This window comes from Caretta caretta, chromosome 2 (assembly GCF_965140235.1).
Source record: "Caretta caretta isolate rCarCar2 chromosome 2, rCarCar1.hap1, whole genome shotgun sequence".
Lineage (NCBI taxonomy): Eukaryota > Metazoa > Chordata > Testudines > Cheloniidae > Caretta > Caretta caretta.
In genome coordinates, this window is record NC_134207.1 from 38,568,515 (window position 1) to 38,587,766 (window position 19,252).

At 45.7% G+C, this 19,252-nt stretch overlaps 1 protein-coding gene across 1 annotated transcript in view; it reads left to right on the forward strand.

Moving 5' to 3' along the window:
- The first annotated feature begins 14,443 nt into the window (after window positions 1-14,443).
- YWHAZ (tyrosine 3-monooxygenase/tryptophan 5-monooxygenase activation protein zeta) overlaps window positions 14,444-19,252 on the forward strand; it is a 33,705-nt gene continuing 28,896 nt past the window's right edge. Inside the window, exons 1-2 of the mRNA XM_048841380.2 lie at window positions 14,444-14,583; window positions 17,270-17,573. Coding sequence (XP_048697337.1) covers window positions 17,280-17,573 — 294 coding nt within the window. The 5' untranslated portion in view covers window positions 14,444-14,583; window positions 17,270-17,279. The remainder of the gene's footprint in view (window positions 14,584-17,269; window positions 17,574-19,252) is intronic.

Sequence of the window (19,252 nt, forward strand, 5' to 3'; positions counted from 1 at the left end):
AGAGCCACGTAGTCCGCAGTGATCTGCTCAAGGTCATTCTTGGCAGTATCATTGGTGCCCACGTGGAGAAGCAGGAAGGGGTAGCGATCCGAGGACTTGATGAATCTTGGCAGTCTCTCTGTCACATCGCGAATCTTAGCCCCCGGCAAGCAGCAGACTTCTTGGTTTTCCCGGTCAGGGCAGCAGATAGATGACTCAGTCCCCCGGAGTAGAGAGTCCCCGACCACCACCACGTGGTGTATGTATTCCTTATTTTGACTTCATCCCTTCCCAGCTGACCTACCCCTGAATTCAGGGCCTGGAGATGGCACCCATAAGAACCACCACTGTAGGAAAAGCTGTTCAACCTTATTGAGGATCCCACAGCCAAAAGACAAAAAAGGGGTGAAGTAATTTCTTTTTGTATCTTCCACTAGTAAACTCACTTGCAAACAAACAAACAAACTCAGATATTATTTAAAAGCAATAAAGATGACACTTCCAGACAATTCTAAATCTCCACTTCATATAACATTCTGAAAATGTCCTTATCTTGTGGTGAAACTAAGTTTTAAAATTTGTATATAGATTAACAAATCCATTATTCTCATTGATACCTATAATCCCCCAAATTAGAGCCACCGATACTCCCAACCAGATCGCTAAAATACCAGAGGCCTAAGGGGGACATTTTAAGAGTCCACAAATATTTGATGAGTGTAACTACCAAAGAAGGAGATTTAGGGTGGGACAGGGGGCTATAACAACTAGAAATGGGCTGGGGCTGTGGACACTGATCATCCAAAGCCATATTCTAATTGGCCAGTTGAACCCATTCTGATAGTGAATGGCTGTGACCCTGGCTCCCAACAGTGCACTGCTGGGATCTCCTGACAATCACACCAACAAAATCCCTGCTCTCATTATATTCAATGGATTGGTAGGGGGCTGGAAGATGTTGGTGGGGAAGAACAAAGGATAAGATGCCCTGTGGGGAGGAAGGGGTGAGAGAGGTTGTTTGGGGTGAGAGGAAAGAATGAGGGGCAGAAGGGGGGGGGGGAGGAGGAATGATAGTTTTAAATTTCTGCTGCCCTTCAAGCCTGTAGCTTCTTTAACATTTCAGCAGCAATTTGTGGCCCTTAAAGTGTTGTTCCACTCACAATCAGCTGTATAAGCTAAATTGGGAATGGCTCGCTAGACCAGATTTCATTTGTATATAAGTCCAAATTGGCTGCTGGCCTACAAACTGATATAAAACAGCAGCTGAGCTTCAATAGGTAAGGGTGTATAGTAGCAGAGCAAACAAACAAATAAAAAACACCCACAAACAAACAGATAGAGACTGAGAGAAAGGGATAGAAAAAAAAATTAAACAAGAAATATTCAAAAAAAGTAGTACTTAGTGTTTTCCCCCCCTACCAGTTTATCTTATACTGACACGATGAAAAAAGGTTCTAATAAAGAATGCCACATACATTCCAAAAACTGCTTAAGAAGGATTTAAAAAAAAAAGTAAAATGGCAATAAGCTATGCCAAAGGTGATCACCAATCACTCACTAGTGCAGAACTTGTGGATTTTTGCAGCAGTAGGGGGAATGAAATTAAGAAAGGGAAAAATTAAGGTATATATTTCGGATACATTTCATGACAGATCTATTTGGCTGTGGAACAGACCCCCCAAAAAAGTGGAGAAAGTCCCATCACTAGGGACTTTTTAAATGTGACTGAACAAAACCCTAGAAAAAGTACCGTAGGGAATAATCCTTTATTGTTAGGGAAATGGAGTGGATGTCCTATTAGTGTGTCTATGGACACTGGTTGTTTGAAGGCATATTCTGAGTGACCAGATGGTCATTTCTGATTATGTCACACCCATGCACCAATTGTAGTGATGCACAGTTGGGATCAATGTAATTTTCCACAATAATATTTCTGAGTGAGTTCTTTAGATATGATGTCAGTGCATAAGAACTGCCAGATTGGATCAGACCTCAGGTCCATCTAATCTAGTATCTTCTCTCTGCCAGTGGCCTGGAACAGATGCTTCAGAGAAAGATCCAAGAGCCCTGCATTAGGCGGCTGCCCTCCACTTTAGGTTTCATCCTAATCTCGAATAGCTAAAGATTGTTTTAAACACTGAAGCATGATCTTTAATAGTCCTTCCAAAATTTTTATTATCATTAGCTATTACAACTTTGGATATTCTTGTTATCCATGTAAATGTCTGATTCCTATTTGAATGTTACTAAATCCTAGGCCTCAAGGCCTTTCATGGCAATGAATTCCAACATTTAATTAGGAGTTGTATGAAAAAGTGTTTATCAGTTTTGAAATCCCTACGTTTTCACAGAAACTTTTCATTGAAATTACGTTCTTATATTATGAGACAGGGAGAACCCAATATATCTTCTTTAGGCCACTCAATTTATATACTTTTAATATGTTCCCTCTGATTCATTTCTTTTCTGAAGTAAACAATTCCAATCTTTTCCATTTCTCTTCATATGACAATTTCCCTATTCATTCTCATCACCCTTCTCTGAACCCTCTGTGATATTAGCAGACCAGGTGCCAACTCTTGCCAAAGTTCCCATGTGTCCATTGAACATGGAGAAATACATAGCTGGATGCAACCTGGCTCGTGTGTTAAGTATTGTTAAAATAGATATTAGAATTATACAAACATGTTTAGACTTTACTGAATGCTTGTGAGTTGCTGCATGCATTAATCTCACTTATAACATCTGTATCCCATACTGCAAGGTAATATTTAATTGGTTGTACTGTGAGCATCTGTGATGTGTAAGTCACCAGACAGGACAGAGACATAAACTAGTCTGCAATGCAGATCTCCAACAGAAGGTGTTATGTCCTGCCCAACGGGAAAAGTCCATTGACACCAGATGGTCTACAGTGGGATGTTGAAGAGGACCTCCATGTGAAGATGAGTCATGCAAGTGGATTCCTCCCCATCAGTTGAGTTTACAGCTCAGAGCACAAGGAAAGAGGGGGATGGAAACTCCTAACAAGAAGGAACTGGATATCTGTGCTGCTTTGACTTGGTGAGGGCGGGGGGCAGCTTTCCTAGGCATAAGCAAGAGATCCCCAGCTGCCTAGCCCAATGGACATGTACAGATTACTTATTATAGAAACTTCTATTGCCTTTTGAAATTTAAGATTGTAACTCATGTGTGTATATGTTTACCTGCTTTAACCTTGCAAATAACTTGCTTCCTTTTCCTATTTAATAAATCTTTATATAGTTTATTATAGGATTGGCTACAAGCATTGTCTTTGGTATGAGATCTAAGGTGCAACTGATCTGGAGTGACTGGTTCTTTGGGACTGAGAGTAACCAGAATATCGCTATGATTCTTGGTGTAAGGGACCAGCTATCACAAAGGTACACTCACCTGGGTGGTAAAATAGATCAGAGTACCCAAACATGCATAATCTGTGACTATGTTTAGACCCTGAAGAGTTTATAGTTGATGGTTGTTTGGTGAAATCTAAGTATAGATCTCACAACCAGGATTTGTGCCCTGGTTCTTAACATTCTGCCCTGAGGTTGCTACTCAGGCTCTTGAGTAACTGACTGCAGGCAGCATTACACCCCCTCTAATTGTACAATATAATTTTGGAGATGCAGTAACTTGTACAGCACACAGTACTCCCAAAGAGTAATTTTATATTATGGCATTATACTATTCTCCATATTATTCTCATCCTCTTCTGTTTGCATCCTAACATCTTGTTTGCTTTTTTTTGAGCATAGTTGCATATTAAGCAGAGTCTTCATTGAGCTATAGACAGTCATGCCTAGGATCCTTTCCTGAGCTGATACGTTCATTTAAAACTCTAAGATGTACAAGTATTTACTTTTTTCCTTCCAAAGTGCATTACTTTGTATTTATTAACAATGAACATTGAACAAGTCCAACTTCCAAATTCCTAATGCTTTTTCTTCTTAGAAACAAGAGGCAAGAGTTCATCCTCAGTTACTAAATCCAGAGGTATTTCACTGGAGTGTAACTGAGGATGGAATGGATGCATCATTAGGTTCTCAGATCTGTATACTATTTACTTAAGCTGTAGGGACTCATGTCTTCAGTTCTGGAGGTCCCTGGTTCAAACGTTGGAGTCAGCTACCAGGATGGCCATCACACCTTCATATGTGATAGGACATTGTATGTCATCTTCAAAAGCAGTGACAAGACTATATGTTTCCTCCTGTGGAGAGAAATGGAGAAGGAATTTCATGTGATACATGTTAGTATTTGTTTTATGTATCTTTGGAATACATAGATATACCACAGTGATAGGCATGGTGTAAGAACCAGAAAAGAATAAAATATTGTGATTTAAGTGATATGTAGGCCTCATGCTGGTTCCTACACACGGATATGATCTATTCTAGACCCATGTTTTCAAACATTACAGCTTAGATCGCCAGTAAATTACTGGAAGCCTGCTTTATGACTGGTAGGTCTATTATATGACTTCTTGTTGGTTCCAATGGTAACAGTACCCACCCCAAATCCAGTTCTTCATTTACACCCCAAAGTGGCCTAATTAGTTTAGTCAATCTAATTCTAGAGAGAGAACTTTGTTCTTCCATTTTGTATCTCAGCTTGCATTTAATGCTGTCACACCAACTCCAAACACAGGAATAAACTGATTCTCCCCCAAGAATATTAACAACCCCCAAACAACATCAAGCTGCCTGGTTTTCAAACCAAGCTCCACTGGATCCAAGAACCCACCGGGCTGCATAATTCCCAACTTAATATAACAGGTGCTCAGACACCACACTAATGGAGGCCATAATAGAGTAATCCATGATTTACACAGTGTACATGTGACACCCATTAGAGACTTATAGAGTCCTCTTCCTTCTCATCAGAGTCTGCAAATTTGCCTGCAGCCCTTCAGACTCAGCCTGGACTCAGATTCAAGCGAGGTTCTATTCATTTCACATATTTATCACCACTAACAAAGGTTCTACAGATCAAATTAAGCCCTTAGTGACACCTTTGCAAACCCACTGCCTTCAGTAGGTTTGCAAAGGTGTAACCAATTGGAACTTTTCACACACAAGACAAGAAAGAACAGAATCCAGCTTTCTCTCTCAGCTGTGTTAGCTCTGCAGTTCTAACAGGAGTAAAAAGCAGTATACACCTACTTTTGTCACTCAGGCAACTAGATAAGCTGAGTAAGAAGTTGTTTTACATCATTTCTTTTCAGAAAATAACTGCATGTTAAGGTTACAATTTATGGGTTCTATGATATTTGTTTGCAAATATTTGTTGTGTATCTGAAGAAGTGGGGTGTTTTACCCACGAAAGCTTATGCCCAAATAAATCTGTTAGCCTTTAAGGTGCCACCGGACTCCTCGTTGTTTTTGTTTGTGAATGGTATGTTAAAATTCTATCATTTTTCTTTATCACTTTCTATCGTTTGTAAACAAACATTTGTAAGATATTTCCTCTCATGGACTGGTAACTGATTAAAAGATAGGAAACAAAGGGTATGAATAAATGGTAAGTTTTCAGAATGGAGAGAGGTAAATAGTAGTGTCCCATGGGGTCTGTAGTGGATCTAGTCTTATTCAACATATTCATAAATGATCTGGGAAAGGAAGTAAAACAGTGAGGTGGCAAAATTTGCAAATGATACAAAACTACTCAAGATAGTTAAGTCCCAGGCAGATTGTGAAGAGCTACAAAAGGATCTCTCCAAACTGGGTGACTGGGCAACAAAATGGCAGATGAAATTCAATTTGATAAATGCAAAGTAATGCACATTGGAAAACACAATCCCAAATACACATATAAAATGATGCGGTCTAAATTAGTTGTTCCCACTCAAGAAAGAGATCTTGAAGTCATTGTAGATAGTTCTCTGAAAACATCCACTCAATGTGCAGCGGCAGTCAAAAAAGCAAACAGAATCTTGGCAATATTAAGAAAGGGATAGATAATAAGACAGAAAATATCATATTGCCTCTATATAAATCCATGGTACGCCCACTCTTGAATATGGCGTGCAGATGTGGTCGCCCCATCTAAAAATATATATATATTGGAATTCGAAAAGGTTAAGAAAAGGGCAACAAAAATGATTAGCGGTATGAAGTGTCTGCCGTATGAGGAGAGATTTGTAAGACTGGGACTTTTCATCTTGGAAAAAAACAAACTAAGGGGGGATATGACGGAAGTCTATAAAATTGTGACTGGTGTGGATAAAGTAAATAAGGAAGTGTTACTTACTCCTTCTCATAACACAAGAACTAGGGGCCACCAAATGAAATTAATAGGCAGCAGGCTTAAAACAAAAGGAAGTATTTTTTTCACACAACGCACAGTCAGTCTGTGGAACTCTTTGCCAGAGGATGTTGTGAAGGCTAAGACTATAACAGGGTTCAAAAAAGAACTACATAAATTCATGGAGGATAGGTCCATCAATGGCAATTAGCCAGGATGGGCAGGGATGTTGTCCCTAGCCTATGTTTGCCAGAAGCTGGGAATGGGCGACAGGGAATGGATCACTTGATGATTACCTGTTCTGTTCATGCCCTTTGGAGCACCTGGCATTAACCACTGTCAGAAGACAGGATACTGGGCTAGATGGACCTTTGGTCTGACCCAGTATGGCTGTTCTTATGTTCAAATAAATTGAACTTCTCTATCAGATAATGTCTGAAGTATCCCCAATGTGGACATCTGCAACCAAGATCTGCATTAATATATCACTCCATATCCAAAGTCATCTGAAGATATGACTACAAGGATTACCTAAACAGGACTTGAGGTTGTACTGGTTCTTTGCGTCTTCCGAGGAGGATATATGTATTGTTTATTTAAGACTTCAGAAGGAAGCCAAGCAGGAAAGAGGGCTTTGGAGAAGGTTCTAGGCCAGTGGTTTTCAACCTTTTTTTGTTTGCAGACCCCTAAAAAATTTCAAATGAAGGTGCGGATCCCTTTGGAAATCTTAGTCTGCTGACCCCCACAAGGGGTCCTAGGCAGAAGCTTTTCAGTGAAGCAGAGAGAGCAAGAATGTGTATAGCTTTAGGGGTAATACTCCTCATCTTATCCTAATCTATCACTGAACAAGGAAAATGTAAAGAAGGAGCTCTTTCTGTGATTTTTTTTATACCATTGTCACATGACATGGTGTTTGCATTTGATTAGTTTGGGACCAATACAAACAGAAGGAAGAGAAAATTCAAAAATTGAATGCCCCAGAAGTTTTTTAGCTTGATCAGCTGACCAAATATCCTGAGAGGAAGGAACATGTCAGTAGATTCCAAAACACAGCCAAGCTTGCCACAGAGAGTGATGAAATACAGGTCTGCTCGTTAATCTACATCATGAGGAATGAGGCTGAAAATATTTATAAATCATTAGCCTTTGCTGAGGAAGGAGATTGGAATAACTATGACACCTTCTTAAAAAGTATGAATGTTCAGTTCCAAAAAGGAATGTAATACACAAGCAGGCACGCTGTTACTGAAGGATGCATGCAAGCCTTTGTAAGGGTACTATAATGTACAAGTACAGCCTTGTGACTTTGATTTCAATAAAGAACATATAAAAGACCATCTAGTAATTAGAATTTTAAGCAAGGAACTGTCAGAAAATTACAGTTAATGTTTGACTTAACTCTACAATAGGCAGCGCCATAAGCACAGAATCATGGAACTGGAAGGGACCTCGAGAGTCCAGTCCCCTGCACTTGTGGCAGGACTAAGTATTATCTAGACCAGGGACAGGCAAACTTTTTGGCTTGAGGGCCGCATCGGGTTTCCAAAATTGTATGGAGGGCCGGTTAGGGGAGGCTGTGCCTCCCCAGACAGTCAGGAGTGACCTGGCCCCCACCCTCTATCTGACCCCCCCTCCCCAGCTTCTCACCCCCTGACGGCCCCCCTGGGACTCCTGCGCCATCCAACCCCGCCTGTTCCCTGATGGCCCCCCCCCAGGACCTCTGCCCCATCCACACACCCCTGCCCCCTTAACACGCTGCTTGGAACACTGGTGGCTGGCGGCGGTACAGACGCACTGCCCAGAGCACCAGGACAGGCAGCCACACCACCTGGCTGGAGCCAGCCATGCCACCGTGCAGCATAGAGCACCAGGTCAGGCTGCAGCTGCGCTGCCCAGCAAGAGCTCACAGCCCCGCTGCGCAGAGCATTGCGCTGGAGGCACAGTGAGCTGAGGCTGTGGGGGAGGGGGAACAGCAGGGGAGGGGCTGGGGGCTAGCCTCCCCGGCCGGGAGCTCAGGGGCAGGGCAGGAGGGTCCCGCAGGCCGTAGTTTGCCCACCTCTGATCTAGACCATCCCTGACAGGTGTTTGTCTAACCTGCTCTTAAAAGTCTCCAATGATGGAGACGCCACAACTTCCCTAGCCAATTTATTCCAGTGCTTAACCACCCACCCTGACAGTTAGGAATTTTTTCCTAATGTCCAACCTAAACCTCCCTTGCTGCAATTTAAGCCCATTGCTTCTTGTCCTATCCTCAGAGCTTACGAAAAACAATTTTTCTTCCTCCTCCTTGTAACAACCTTTTACATACTTGAAAACCGTTAACATGTCCCCACTCAGTCTTCTCTTTTCCGGACAACATAAACCCAATTTTTTCAATCTTGTCTCATAGGTAATGTTTTCTAAATCTTTCATCATTTTTGTTGCTCTTCTCTGGACTCTCTCCAGTTTGTGCACGTCTTTCTTGAAATGTGGCTCCCAGAACTGGACACAATACTCCAGCTGAGGCCTAATCAGTGCAGAGTAAAGTGGAAGAATTACTTCTCATGTATTGCTTACAACACCCCTGCTAATACATCCCAGAAGGATGTTTGCTTTTTTTGCAACAGTGTTACACTGTTGACTCATATTTAGCTTGTGGTCCACTATGACCCCCAGATCCCTTTCCACAGTACTCCTTCCTAGGCAGTCATTTACCATTTCGTATGTGTGCAATTGATTTTTCCTTACTTAGTGGAATACTTTGCATTTGTTCTTATTGAATTTCATCCTATTTACTTCAGACCATTTCTCTAGTTTGTCCGGATCATTTTGAATTATAATCCTATCCTCCTTGCAACCCCTCCCAGCTTGGTATCATCAGCAAACTTTATCAGTGTGCTCTGTATACCATTGTCTAAATCACCGATGAAGATATTGAACAGAACCAGACGCAGAACTGATCCTTGCGGGAACCCACCCACTATGCCCTTCCAGCATGATTGTGATCCACTGATAACTACTCTCTGGAAATGGTTTTCCAACCAGTTTTCACCCACCTTATAGTAACTTTATCTAGGTTGCATTTCCCTAGTTTGTTTATGAGACGGTCATGTGAAACAGTATCAAAAGCTTTACAAAAGCATGACAGACCTGCTGAATCTACAGGATTCTCACAAAGACTAGAGATTTGCAGATATTTCTGGGGGGCTGCTGGGAAAACCCCTAGCCTATGGGGAAATTCCCATTTGGCTGCTATAAGCTATTCCTCACATTCCTTCCCCCTGGAGAAAGGCAGTCAATCAAAACTGCTCTATAGACTGATGCATTCTTTACTCCCTTAGCACAGGGAGAAAGCAATGCTTTTATCTCCCAGTTGATGTGGTGGGACCCCTGTTTCAAGAGCCAGCTGGCAAGCACCTGCTCCCACTGGCTTCTTGTGCTGTCAACCCCAGTACAAGGCCTTCTCCCTGCTGTATCCCTCCTTCCCCAAGGGAGAGAGGGGTTGGAAAAAAACTGCCCTGCTGCCACCTCCGGAGGCCTCGGAGGTGAATAGCCTTGCTCTGCTTCCCCCATCCACCTTCTAAAAGGTTACAGTTGGAGGGAGGGATAATAATATTACGGGAGAAATAATTATGTGTTGTGGAGGGAGGGTGGTGGAATCTTCATCCTTAGAGGTTTTTAAGGCCTGGCTTGACAAAGCCCTGGCTGGGATGATTTAGTTGGGGTTGGTCCTGCTTTGAGCAAGGGGTTGGACTAGATGACCTTCTCAGATCTCTTCCAACCCTAATCTTCTGTGAGGGAAAGAGAAGGATATTTTGGGGTCATTTTCTGTCCACCCCCTCTTCCTCCCACCTGCTCTGTTTTTAATGTACTTTTATGCAAATCTATAAGTGTATGCAAGTTTCTATAATTTTAGAAATTCATGATCTATTGGTTTTTCCTTCCCGGATGTTGACAAGTATGCCTGACAGTCTGAGATAGTAAAAACACAAGTCATCCAGCAAGAAAACTGTAGAAGCACAGTGCAAAAAAGCAGCAAAGAAAAAAATTCTCTTGAGGGAAAAGGAAGCCCCCTGTAACAGGGGATACACACTTCTTAAGCACCTTCTGCTGCTGCTGCATGCAGTACTGCAGTCCTTTTCCTGCTCCTGGCACCCCTTGTAGGTTGTGAAACTCACTTGGCAGCTCTTTATGGCTCAGCCCTCCAGTCAAGTCACAAAGCCCAAATGAACCCCTTCCAAGGTGTTATAAACTCTGATAAATAATTTATTCCCCTTTGGTAGGGTCTTCAGTCCTAGCTCTGGGCCCCTTTAAATGCAGCCCTTTGTTTAGGGTCCCAACTCAGTCCTGCCCCTTAATGGGGTTTACACCATTTTCTGTGAACAGCAGGGGAACCCAGGCCCACCCACTACCCTAGGTTCCAACCCAGGGTCCCTCTTATCAGCAGCCATGTACCACTCACTTCAGTTCATTGCTGCTTCTTCCCTGGGCTTCTTCCTACCTGCTCCACCTGTACCTCTCGGTTAAGGGTCTTAAGATATAGATATAACTCTCTAGAAACCCAGCTAAGCAAAATGCAGCCAGAAGTAGACTGGCTACCAGCTCAGACTTCCTTAGGCAGAGAAGGCCCTCCAGTCCCAGCCAGGAACTGACTTACTAAGGCCTTGCCGCAACTTTTATCTGAGCCCTGTGGGCTCTGATTGGCTGCTCCATGCAGCCTCTCTAGGAAAGCCTGGAGGACGCACCTTCACTGCTCTTTTTCTCAGGTGGGGTGTAGTAGGACAGTGGGGCCTCGAAGGCCAGGTATACCCCATCACACCCCCTAACATAAGTCTTTCAAGAATACCAAGTTCCCTGGACAGAAATGTAACAAGCATGATAAAGTAGAACACAGGATTGATGAGGTTTTCCAAGCCAGTGGAAGCATGCAGGAAATGTAATAATAAAGGATGGTGGTGGGAATATATCTTGTTGAAGCAAATGAATCAGGGAGGCAGCACAAACAAAGGTGAGCAATGTATATCTCCTTGGATCATCACAGCTGCAAGGGTAATAATCCCATTGCTTCTAAAATTGAAACAAGAACTAGATATGATAGAGAAGAATAGTGTAACGGAACCTACAAAGTGATGTGCCTTTATGACGTATATTGCAAAAAAAAAATGGAGACCTCTGTATCTGCACAGTCCTACAGAGGTTCAATGAAGCAGTAAAAAGGAAAAGGTATATTCTTCAAATTTATCTTGAGCAATAATTTTTCCTCACCACATGTAACTAGTGAATTCTGGTGAGTTCTGCCCCACCATTCTGAACACCTTACTTTTGTTACCTCCCATTTGGTCTCACAAGTGCTCCAGAAATCTTCCAAAGGAAAAAGAATGAGGTTTTGTAAGTCCTGGGAGAAGTGAAAGTTTAAATGGATGACATTTTAATTTGTGGGAAATCCAAGAAAGAGTATCATGTAAATTTAAAACAAGGTCTGAAGGCAATTGGGGTGGTCAGAATAGAACAAAATGTACAATAGCCTCTGATAAACCTGACTACAGTTCTTAGGGCATGTGATAAAGAAGGGGCTGTGTCATATAAGAAAAAGTCAAAACTACTGCAGAAATGTCACCACCTAAAAATGAACAAATGATGTTCCTTGGTATGAGTATACTTTTGAAGAGCTAAACAATCTAGAGACAACATCCTCACTTCTGTCATTTTATTATATTTACAAGTCTACAGCCATTTCCGCAGTCCAGACGAGAAATAGAAGGAGAGGACATGCCTAGAAGTTGTCTAGGGAGTGCATGGATCAACAAGACAGAGAAAGGGACACATTGAGCCCCCGCATCCAAACCCCAACCCTGCTGAGCCTCACCTCCTGCAATCAGACCCTCCCCACTGAACCCCATCCCCTTCATCCAGACCACCCTCCCAGTGATCCCTCTGCACCCCAACACCCGCCCTGACGAGGTCCATGCACCCGGATCCCCAACCCACCAAGCCCCATTCCCCCAGCACCCAGACTCCCCTGCTGAGCTCTATCCCTCCTCATCCAGATTCTCCCTCTGAGCCCCAACCATCTTCACCTGGACTCCCCTGCAGAGTCCCATTGTCCCGACCTGGAAACCCCAAATGAACCCTGTGTATCCAGATCCCCCACATACCCAGATCCCCCACTGAGCCACCTGCACTCAGATTGCCCCACATAGAACTCTTTCACCCCAAATCTGGATCCTCCACCCCCCACTTGGATCCTGCTGGGCTGAGCCTGCCCGGCCACACCAGGTGCGGAGGGGCAGGGCCCCAGGCATTTCTGGGGTAGGCTCTGCCCTTCCACTGTGTCAAAGTTTGGTGCAGTCTCACCTCTGAGTCCGTGTCCCGGGGGGGCAGAGAGGGGCTGCAGGGTGATCTCCCACCTCCATGCAGCCAGTGGCCTGTGCTCCCCGCTGCCAGTCTGGAGCCTCCAAGTTTATTTATTGACAACAAATAAAATGTGCAGAATTTTAAAATATTATGCACAGAAATTTCTTTTGGTGCAGAATTCCCTCAGAAGTGTTATAACCTTTGACATATTTGAAGACTGTTATCATGTTGCCCCCAATATTCTTTTCTCTAGGTTAAACATGCCCAATTTTTTTAACCTTTCCTCATAACCCAGGATGACAAATGTGCGAAGTGGAGGACAAAGCATTCTCTGGCAAGGTGATCTGGCTGTAGACCAATTGATCGGGTGGATGCAGTCTGATCATTTTTAGATAATGTTGCAATTTTGTCAGAGGAACCCTTTCCATCATAAGTAATGCTCACAATTCAAACACACCTTTTATACTCAATACCCTTCTCAACCTTCCCCCACCCCTCCTGAAACCCCCGGCCCTATCCCCAGCAGAGATCTGACCGCATAAAGGGAGAAGTGCCAGAGACTCCAGGAAGGCCACTAGGGACTCTGCTATTGCTATTGATTTTCTGTTTAAGGAACTCAGATCCTCCAGTGATGGGCAATGGCATAAAACTCAGATCGATGGATGACAGCAGAGCACCGGCTTTGCTAGAGTGAAGGGTAAAACCAGCTTTCTGCTTCAAGCTCAACTCTCCTAGGTGCTCTAAAGCAGCCTTTTTCGGCATGTCAGGCACTGAGTCGCTCTGGTCAGCACCGCCAACCAGGACATTAAAAGTCCCAACAGCGGTGCTGCCCAGGCTAGTGCCTATCTGTTCCAATACCACGCTGCACCCCAGCAACGGGTCTGGCTTCTAGGCAGGGGGGCCACGGGGCTCCGCGTGCTGCCCCCATCCCAAGTAGCGCTGGGGGGAGGGGGGGCATGCATGCGGGCGAGAGTCATGCGAAGCCGCTTGCGTGCCTCCACCTAGTAACCAGACCTGCTGCTGGCTGCTTACATGGCGCAGTGCGGTGCGCGGTGCCAGGCCAGGCGGGAAGCCTGCTTCTGAACCCTGGTTGTGCCGCTGACCAGGAGCCGCCAGAGGTAAGCCTGTGCCCCAGCCCTGAGCCTCCTAAACCTGGAACCCCTTCCTGCACCCCAAACCCCCCATCCCCACCTCCAGCCCAGACACCCTCCTGCACCCTGAACCGCTCATTCCCAGCCCCACCCTGCAGCCCTCACCCCCCACCCCACTGCCCCAGCCCTGAGCCCCTCCCGCACCCTAAACCCAAGCGCCGTTGGGTCATGGGCATCAACAATTTTCTTCAACTGGGTCCCCAGAAAAAATGTTTGGAACCCACTGCTCTAAAGAGCTGCTGCAGGGTTACTCAGACTGCTTTGAAATGCCGTGTGCCACATGGAAGCCGGGGCTTCAGCCAGCCACATTTGGGGCTATTTGAACTGAGAGACGCCGCCCCACCGAGGGCACCTCGCACAAGTCAGCAGGAGGGATCCCCTCCCCGACGGAAGACGGCATTGTGGCAGGTCTGTGTGGGGGAAGGGAGAATCGGTGCGCAGCCTCTCCCAGCCCTACCGCCAGGGGGGCGGCGCGGACCCCGCAAGCGCTTGCTCACTCACACGCTGCAGTTGGAAGCAAAGGCGCGCGCCCGCGGCACAGGCTGTGGCGGGGCAAGGCGTGTCCCCCGCGGTGCTGCGCGCGCCGACGCCAGCGGCAGTTGGTGCGGCCCCCGCCCTGTGGGGCGGCGGGGAAGGCGCGGGCGCAGGCGCTCGCTCGCTCGCGGTTGCCATGGCCCCGTTTGACGTCACGGGCAGTGTGGTGCCCGTGCGTTGCGGCGCAGTGATTGGCGGAGACCCCGTGTGCGGCGCTGGGAGAGAGGCTGCAGCGGAGAGAGCAGCAGGGCTAGAGAGCTACAGTCCGTGCCGGCTACCCGCCCCGAGACACTCGCGCCGCCGCCGCTTCCTCCTTACACAGGTAACGGGGCCCACGGCACAGCCAGCCCTGCGGGGCGTCCGCAAGGGGGGAAGGAGCTGGCGGGATAGCGGCGCTCCCCCCCCCGTCCTTTCGCAGGCAGCAGGGCGGCTCCCCGCGCCGGGCTCCGCGGGCAGGGCGCGGGGGCGCTGGCCCCCAGGTAACTATTCCGCCGCTGCGGACGTGGCCTGCGCTGCACAGGTGAGGCCGGGTCCGCCCCTCCCTGTGCTCCCTGCCAGGTTGCTGCCTCGGAGAGGGGGAAGATGGAGCCGTTGTGGGAGGCGGGGGCAGCAGCGTGTGAGCCGGGGCAGGGGGTCAGCTCCTCTGGCAGGTGGGGCTGCTGGGCGGGGGCTCCTTCGGGCCGGGCAGGCAGCGGGGCAGGGGGCGCAGTCCCTCCGGGGCCGGTGCGGGCCGCCCCACCTGGGCGCGCGGGGCCCCGCCGGCAGGGGTGCCGCCTGCCTGGGGCCGGGCGCGTAGCTTGTGGGGCGCAGGCGGCTCGCTGGTTGGGTGTGGTCTCCCGCCGGCAGCGCTGCCTCCGCCTGGTCGAGCGGGGTTCCTGGAGCGCCTTGCTGCGGTGGCCCCGCCCCGGATCCCGGCGCGGAGGGAGCCGGGGTGTCGCTGGGGACCCGGGCCGCGGGGCGTGTAGTGGGCGCTTTGCCCGGGCTCCCGAGCGGCCACGGCAGCTCCTGTAGGGCGGCGACTGCGCTGGCGCCGCGGGGCGGGTTCCGCGCCCCCTCTCTCGCCCGTGTGGCGACTGCGCCGGGCTGCGGCTTTCCCCACTGTCGCTCTGTGTCGGGGCGGGGGCGGGGGTGCGGCCGCCTCCTCCCCCCGCCGCTGGGCTGAGGTGAGCGGGGTTAGCGCGCACGGTGGGCTGGGCTCTGGCACGGATCCGCCATGACAAAGAGCCCAGCCGAGGCGCTGCCTGTCTCGGAACCGGGCGGATGCGGCGGCCGCAGCGCGGGAGGGGCGGCGGGAGGAGTCTAGCCCGGTTGTCCCTCCTCGCCCATGCCGCGTCGATTTCATGGTGTAGCTGCCCCACCGCCCCGCGCTCGGTGTAGCCTTGCCGGCTGCAAGCGCGCACCGCGGCCCGGCGCTGCGGAGAGCTCCAGCAGCACCATTTTATGCTGTCAAGACGCGATCTAGTGTACAGAGGAATTGACTGGCATTTTTCCACCATCGCTGTGCTTCATGAAAGTAGCTTCTCTTCTGTTAAAGTGCAGCAGTGCTGTCCAGGATCCTGCCGTGCCAGTCAGCTAGCGTTAGCTGGCCAGTAATCACAGTTTGATCAACTGGCTTTCAGAGAATGTTTTAACCATATCTGCCCTGTCTAATCTATACTGGGTGGTATCATTGCTGTAGCTGCAACCATTATGTAAAATGGCTTCTTAACAGTGTTTGCAGTGTGGTCAAGGCCTTAATCCACCCTAGAAAATATTACAGAGAAATGGAGCAACTGTTCTTGACCAGTGTTGGTTGAAACAGCTACTGAAACGTCTTTCACCCTTGAGATGACCTGATCTCTGAAAAAAATCTAAATTTTTTTAAATTGAGTTTAAATACAAGAAATTCAATTCCAATAGTCTTATGTGAAGTATTACACTTATGTAAGACAAACAAAACTGTTGGGGAGCAATGGGATGGCAGTTGGAATAAGTAATATAAAAACACACTTTTTAGCCTCATCAGTTAAGATTCCAAGGAATCTTATAGCTAGTGAATATTGCAGGGCTTGAAATAATTACCAAATATTATGAACCAAAGACTAGTGAAATGAGTGTGGGGGGTGGTGGACTCTAACCATTCTGACATGCAAAAGGGTATATTTTAATCAAGTTAGATCGGTATGATTGAAAGGGCTTGTTAAGTTGCAGACCAAAAGGTCTACAACACACCCAGCTAACACTTGCATCTCAATGAGGGTTTTTACTCAAATTGGGCAATGTGCCCATCAAGCCATAACCAGTAAGGTGGAAGAGCAATGCCCAGGTGAGAAGCTCAGCCCCTCCCTTTCTAGGAGGGCTACAAGTGTATGTGGGTGTATGATTAGGGCCCAAGCTGTGATATCAACCTCTGGCTAGTAAGTATCTGAAAGTTTAAAAACTCCTCCTCGCTGTGGCAGAGTTATTTTTCTTCATTTTAGAGCCTCAACTTCTTGAGGGAGTTGGGAGTTTTGTGCAGCTAGTTCAGCCTGGAGTTGTTCAGGGTTTTTTTAATTTCTGTTTTTCATTTATTTTTTGGACTGGTCTTCCTCTGAACTGTTTAAGGGTCAGCAACTGATGCTGCTTCCAATTTGTTCTCCAATCATCAGAAAAATGAAACTGACCAACTTAATCATGCTGATGCTGCTTGGAAGTAGTCTGAAGAGAACTCTGAGCAGTGGCAAGAGGCACTTGAATTGTCTACATACTTGGGAAAGCACAGAAATGGTGCACCTTAATCTTCCAAATGTGATGTGATCTCTGAAATGAAAGATTAGAAGTGTTAATTAAAGGTTTGAATTTGTAGAAATGTCATGGCATGAAGACTTAAGTCACTGGTTTTATAAATATCCAAGCATTGAGAGCCTTAGTTGCATAACTGACAAGCTAGAATATTATATAATTTTAAAAAAAGACTCATTCTACATATGAGGCTAATTTGCCCTTGATGAATATTGTTTAAATAATGCCTTCCTATTTTCCTTCTTCAGAAAAATCAGCATGGATAAAAATGAGCTGGTGCAAAAGGCCAAACTGGCTGAGCAGGCTGAGAGATATGATGACATGGCAGGCTGCATGAAGTCTGTGACTGAGCAAGGAGCTGAGTTGTCCAATGAGGAGAGGAATCTTCTCTCTGTTGCTTACAAAAATGTCGTAGGAGCCCGTAGGTCATCTTGGAGAGTCGTCTCGAGTATTGAACAAAAGACGGAAGGTGCTGAGAAAAAACAGCAGATGGCCCGAGAATACAGAGAGAAAATTGAGACAGAGCTAAGAGACATCTGCAATGATGTGCTGGTGAGAGATAATAAAACTGTATTTAATTCGTGTTTGCTTAATATTGCAGGGTAAATAGTTTTGGCCCTGTTAAACTACTATTTTTCAGACCCTTGCTAAAAACTGAGGCATTCTATGCAAAGCATCCAAAATCTCCCCCATACCACCACTTCTGAAAAACAAAATTAGATAACCGAGTGACTTCTCTTCCTTGAATACATAATTCCAAAACTTCTATTAAAGTCTTCATGGGCATCAACTCTTACATATTTGCAAACTTGTTGAAACTCTTTATTGTACGTAGACCTTATATTCCATTGATTTCTTAATTATACACTTGTTTGTATATAAGCAAAAATATTGACACTATACTTATCTATGAATGAACTAATTAAGGGACATTGAACCTGGTTTCTTTTCAGAGAAATATTTTTTTCACATAACCCAGATGACTTTTGTATCTGGAATCTTCAGTATACTGTGCTGCTTGTATGAGGTTGTAATTCTCACTATGGAAATTGTGCCCCTCCCTGGGTAAGATGATGTAATGTTAGTTATGACTCAGCCATGCAGAAAACTGTCTGCACAAGGAGGCAGTAGCAAAGCTACTGATGCCCTCTTCAAGTTACAGCTTTGAGTGATAAAAAGCTATAACAAAGAAGGTGATCTCTAGAGTTAGCCTACTTTTATGGCTTGCAGTATAAAATAAGATTTGTTAACATGAGGGCTGAATGTTTAAGTTTCTAATTATGATGATTCAGGAGCCAAAAACGCTCTTTGAAGTATCTAGTTACCTACATTTTTCGAACTTTACAATAATACACACATACTGGTATACAATGAACTCATTGCTAGTGAGTGTCTTCCTTTTGCATGTGTGCTGAGGTAGAAATCCTATTGCTGGTGAGAACAGCGACAGTAAATCAAGAACTTCACTGAAATTTTGTGATATAAGGATTGAAGTTATACATGTATATGTTGTAAAATCAGCTAAGATACATGCAGGTGTTGATTAAAATGGTATGCACGCTTTAGCTGAACCCTTCTTTTAAACTTCTGTTAAGGTTATTGACTCACCTTAAATCTTGGCTGGTGGATAGTCACTAGATGAAATGCGATATCATTCCTTAGAATGAACTGAAATGTATGGAATACAACTTCTTCAAAGGTGTAGAAGAGAATATGGCAATTTCAGCATCATCCTGAGTGTCTAGTTCTATTTAGGGTCTATCTTCCTTGGAGATTGGCACACTAAAAGTACTCATGCAGAATGTGTCTTATCATTAATATAAGGGTAACTTTAAAGTGCCTATGGAACTGGGACTGCCTAGCTTACGCAGATGTAACACTATTAAAACAACTTTCTCAATGTGAAGTGTGCTTCAATCCAATTAAGGACTACTACCCAAAGCTGCTAATTCCTAATTTTATTTCAGTAGGTCTCATATTGGTGGGAGAGAACAGAATTTTTGAAAAGGACACTGCTTGGGCAGACTTAATACAAAACTCAGCCTTGTAAACTAGGTTCATAAAGCTTTAAGGCCAACAACTTCATAAAAGATTTCTTAATTCTGCTAAAAGATTTATTGGACACAGCAGTGTTTGCAATCAAACACTGAAGTATTTTTTTCTCGAGCATGAAAAACAGATTCTGAAACAAGGTTTTCATTGTTCCTGCTTAAAAAATAAAGCAGGAAACT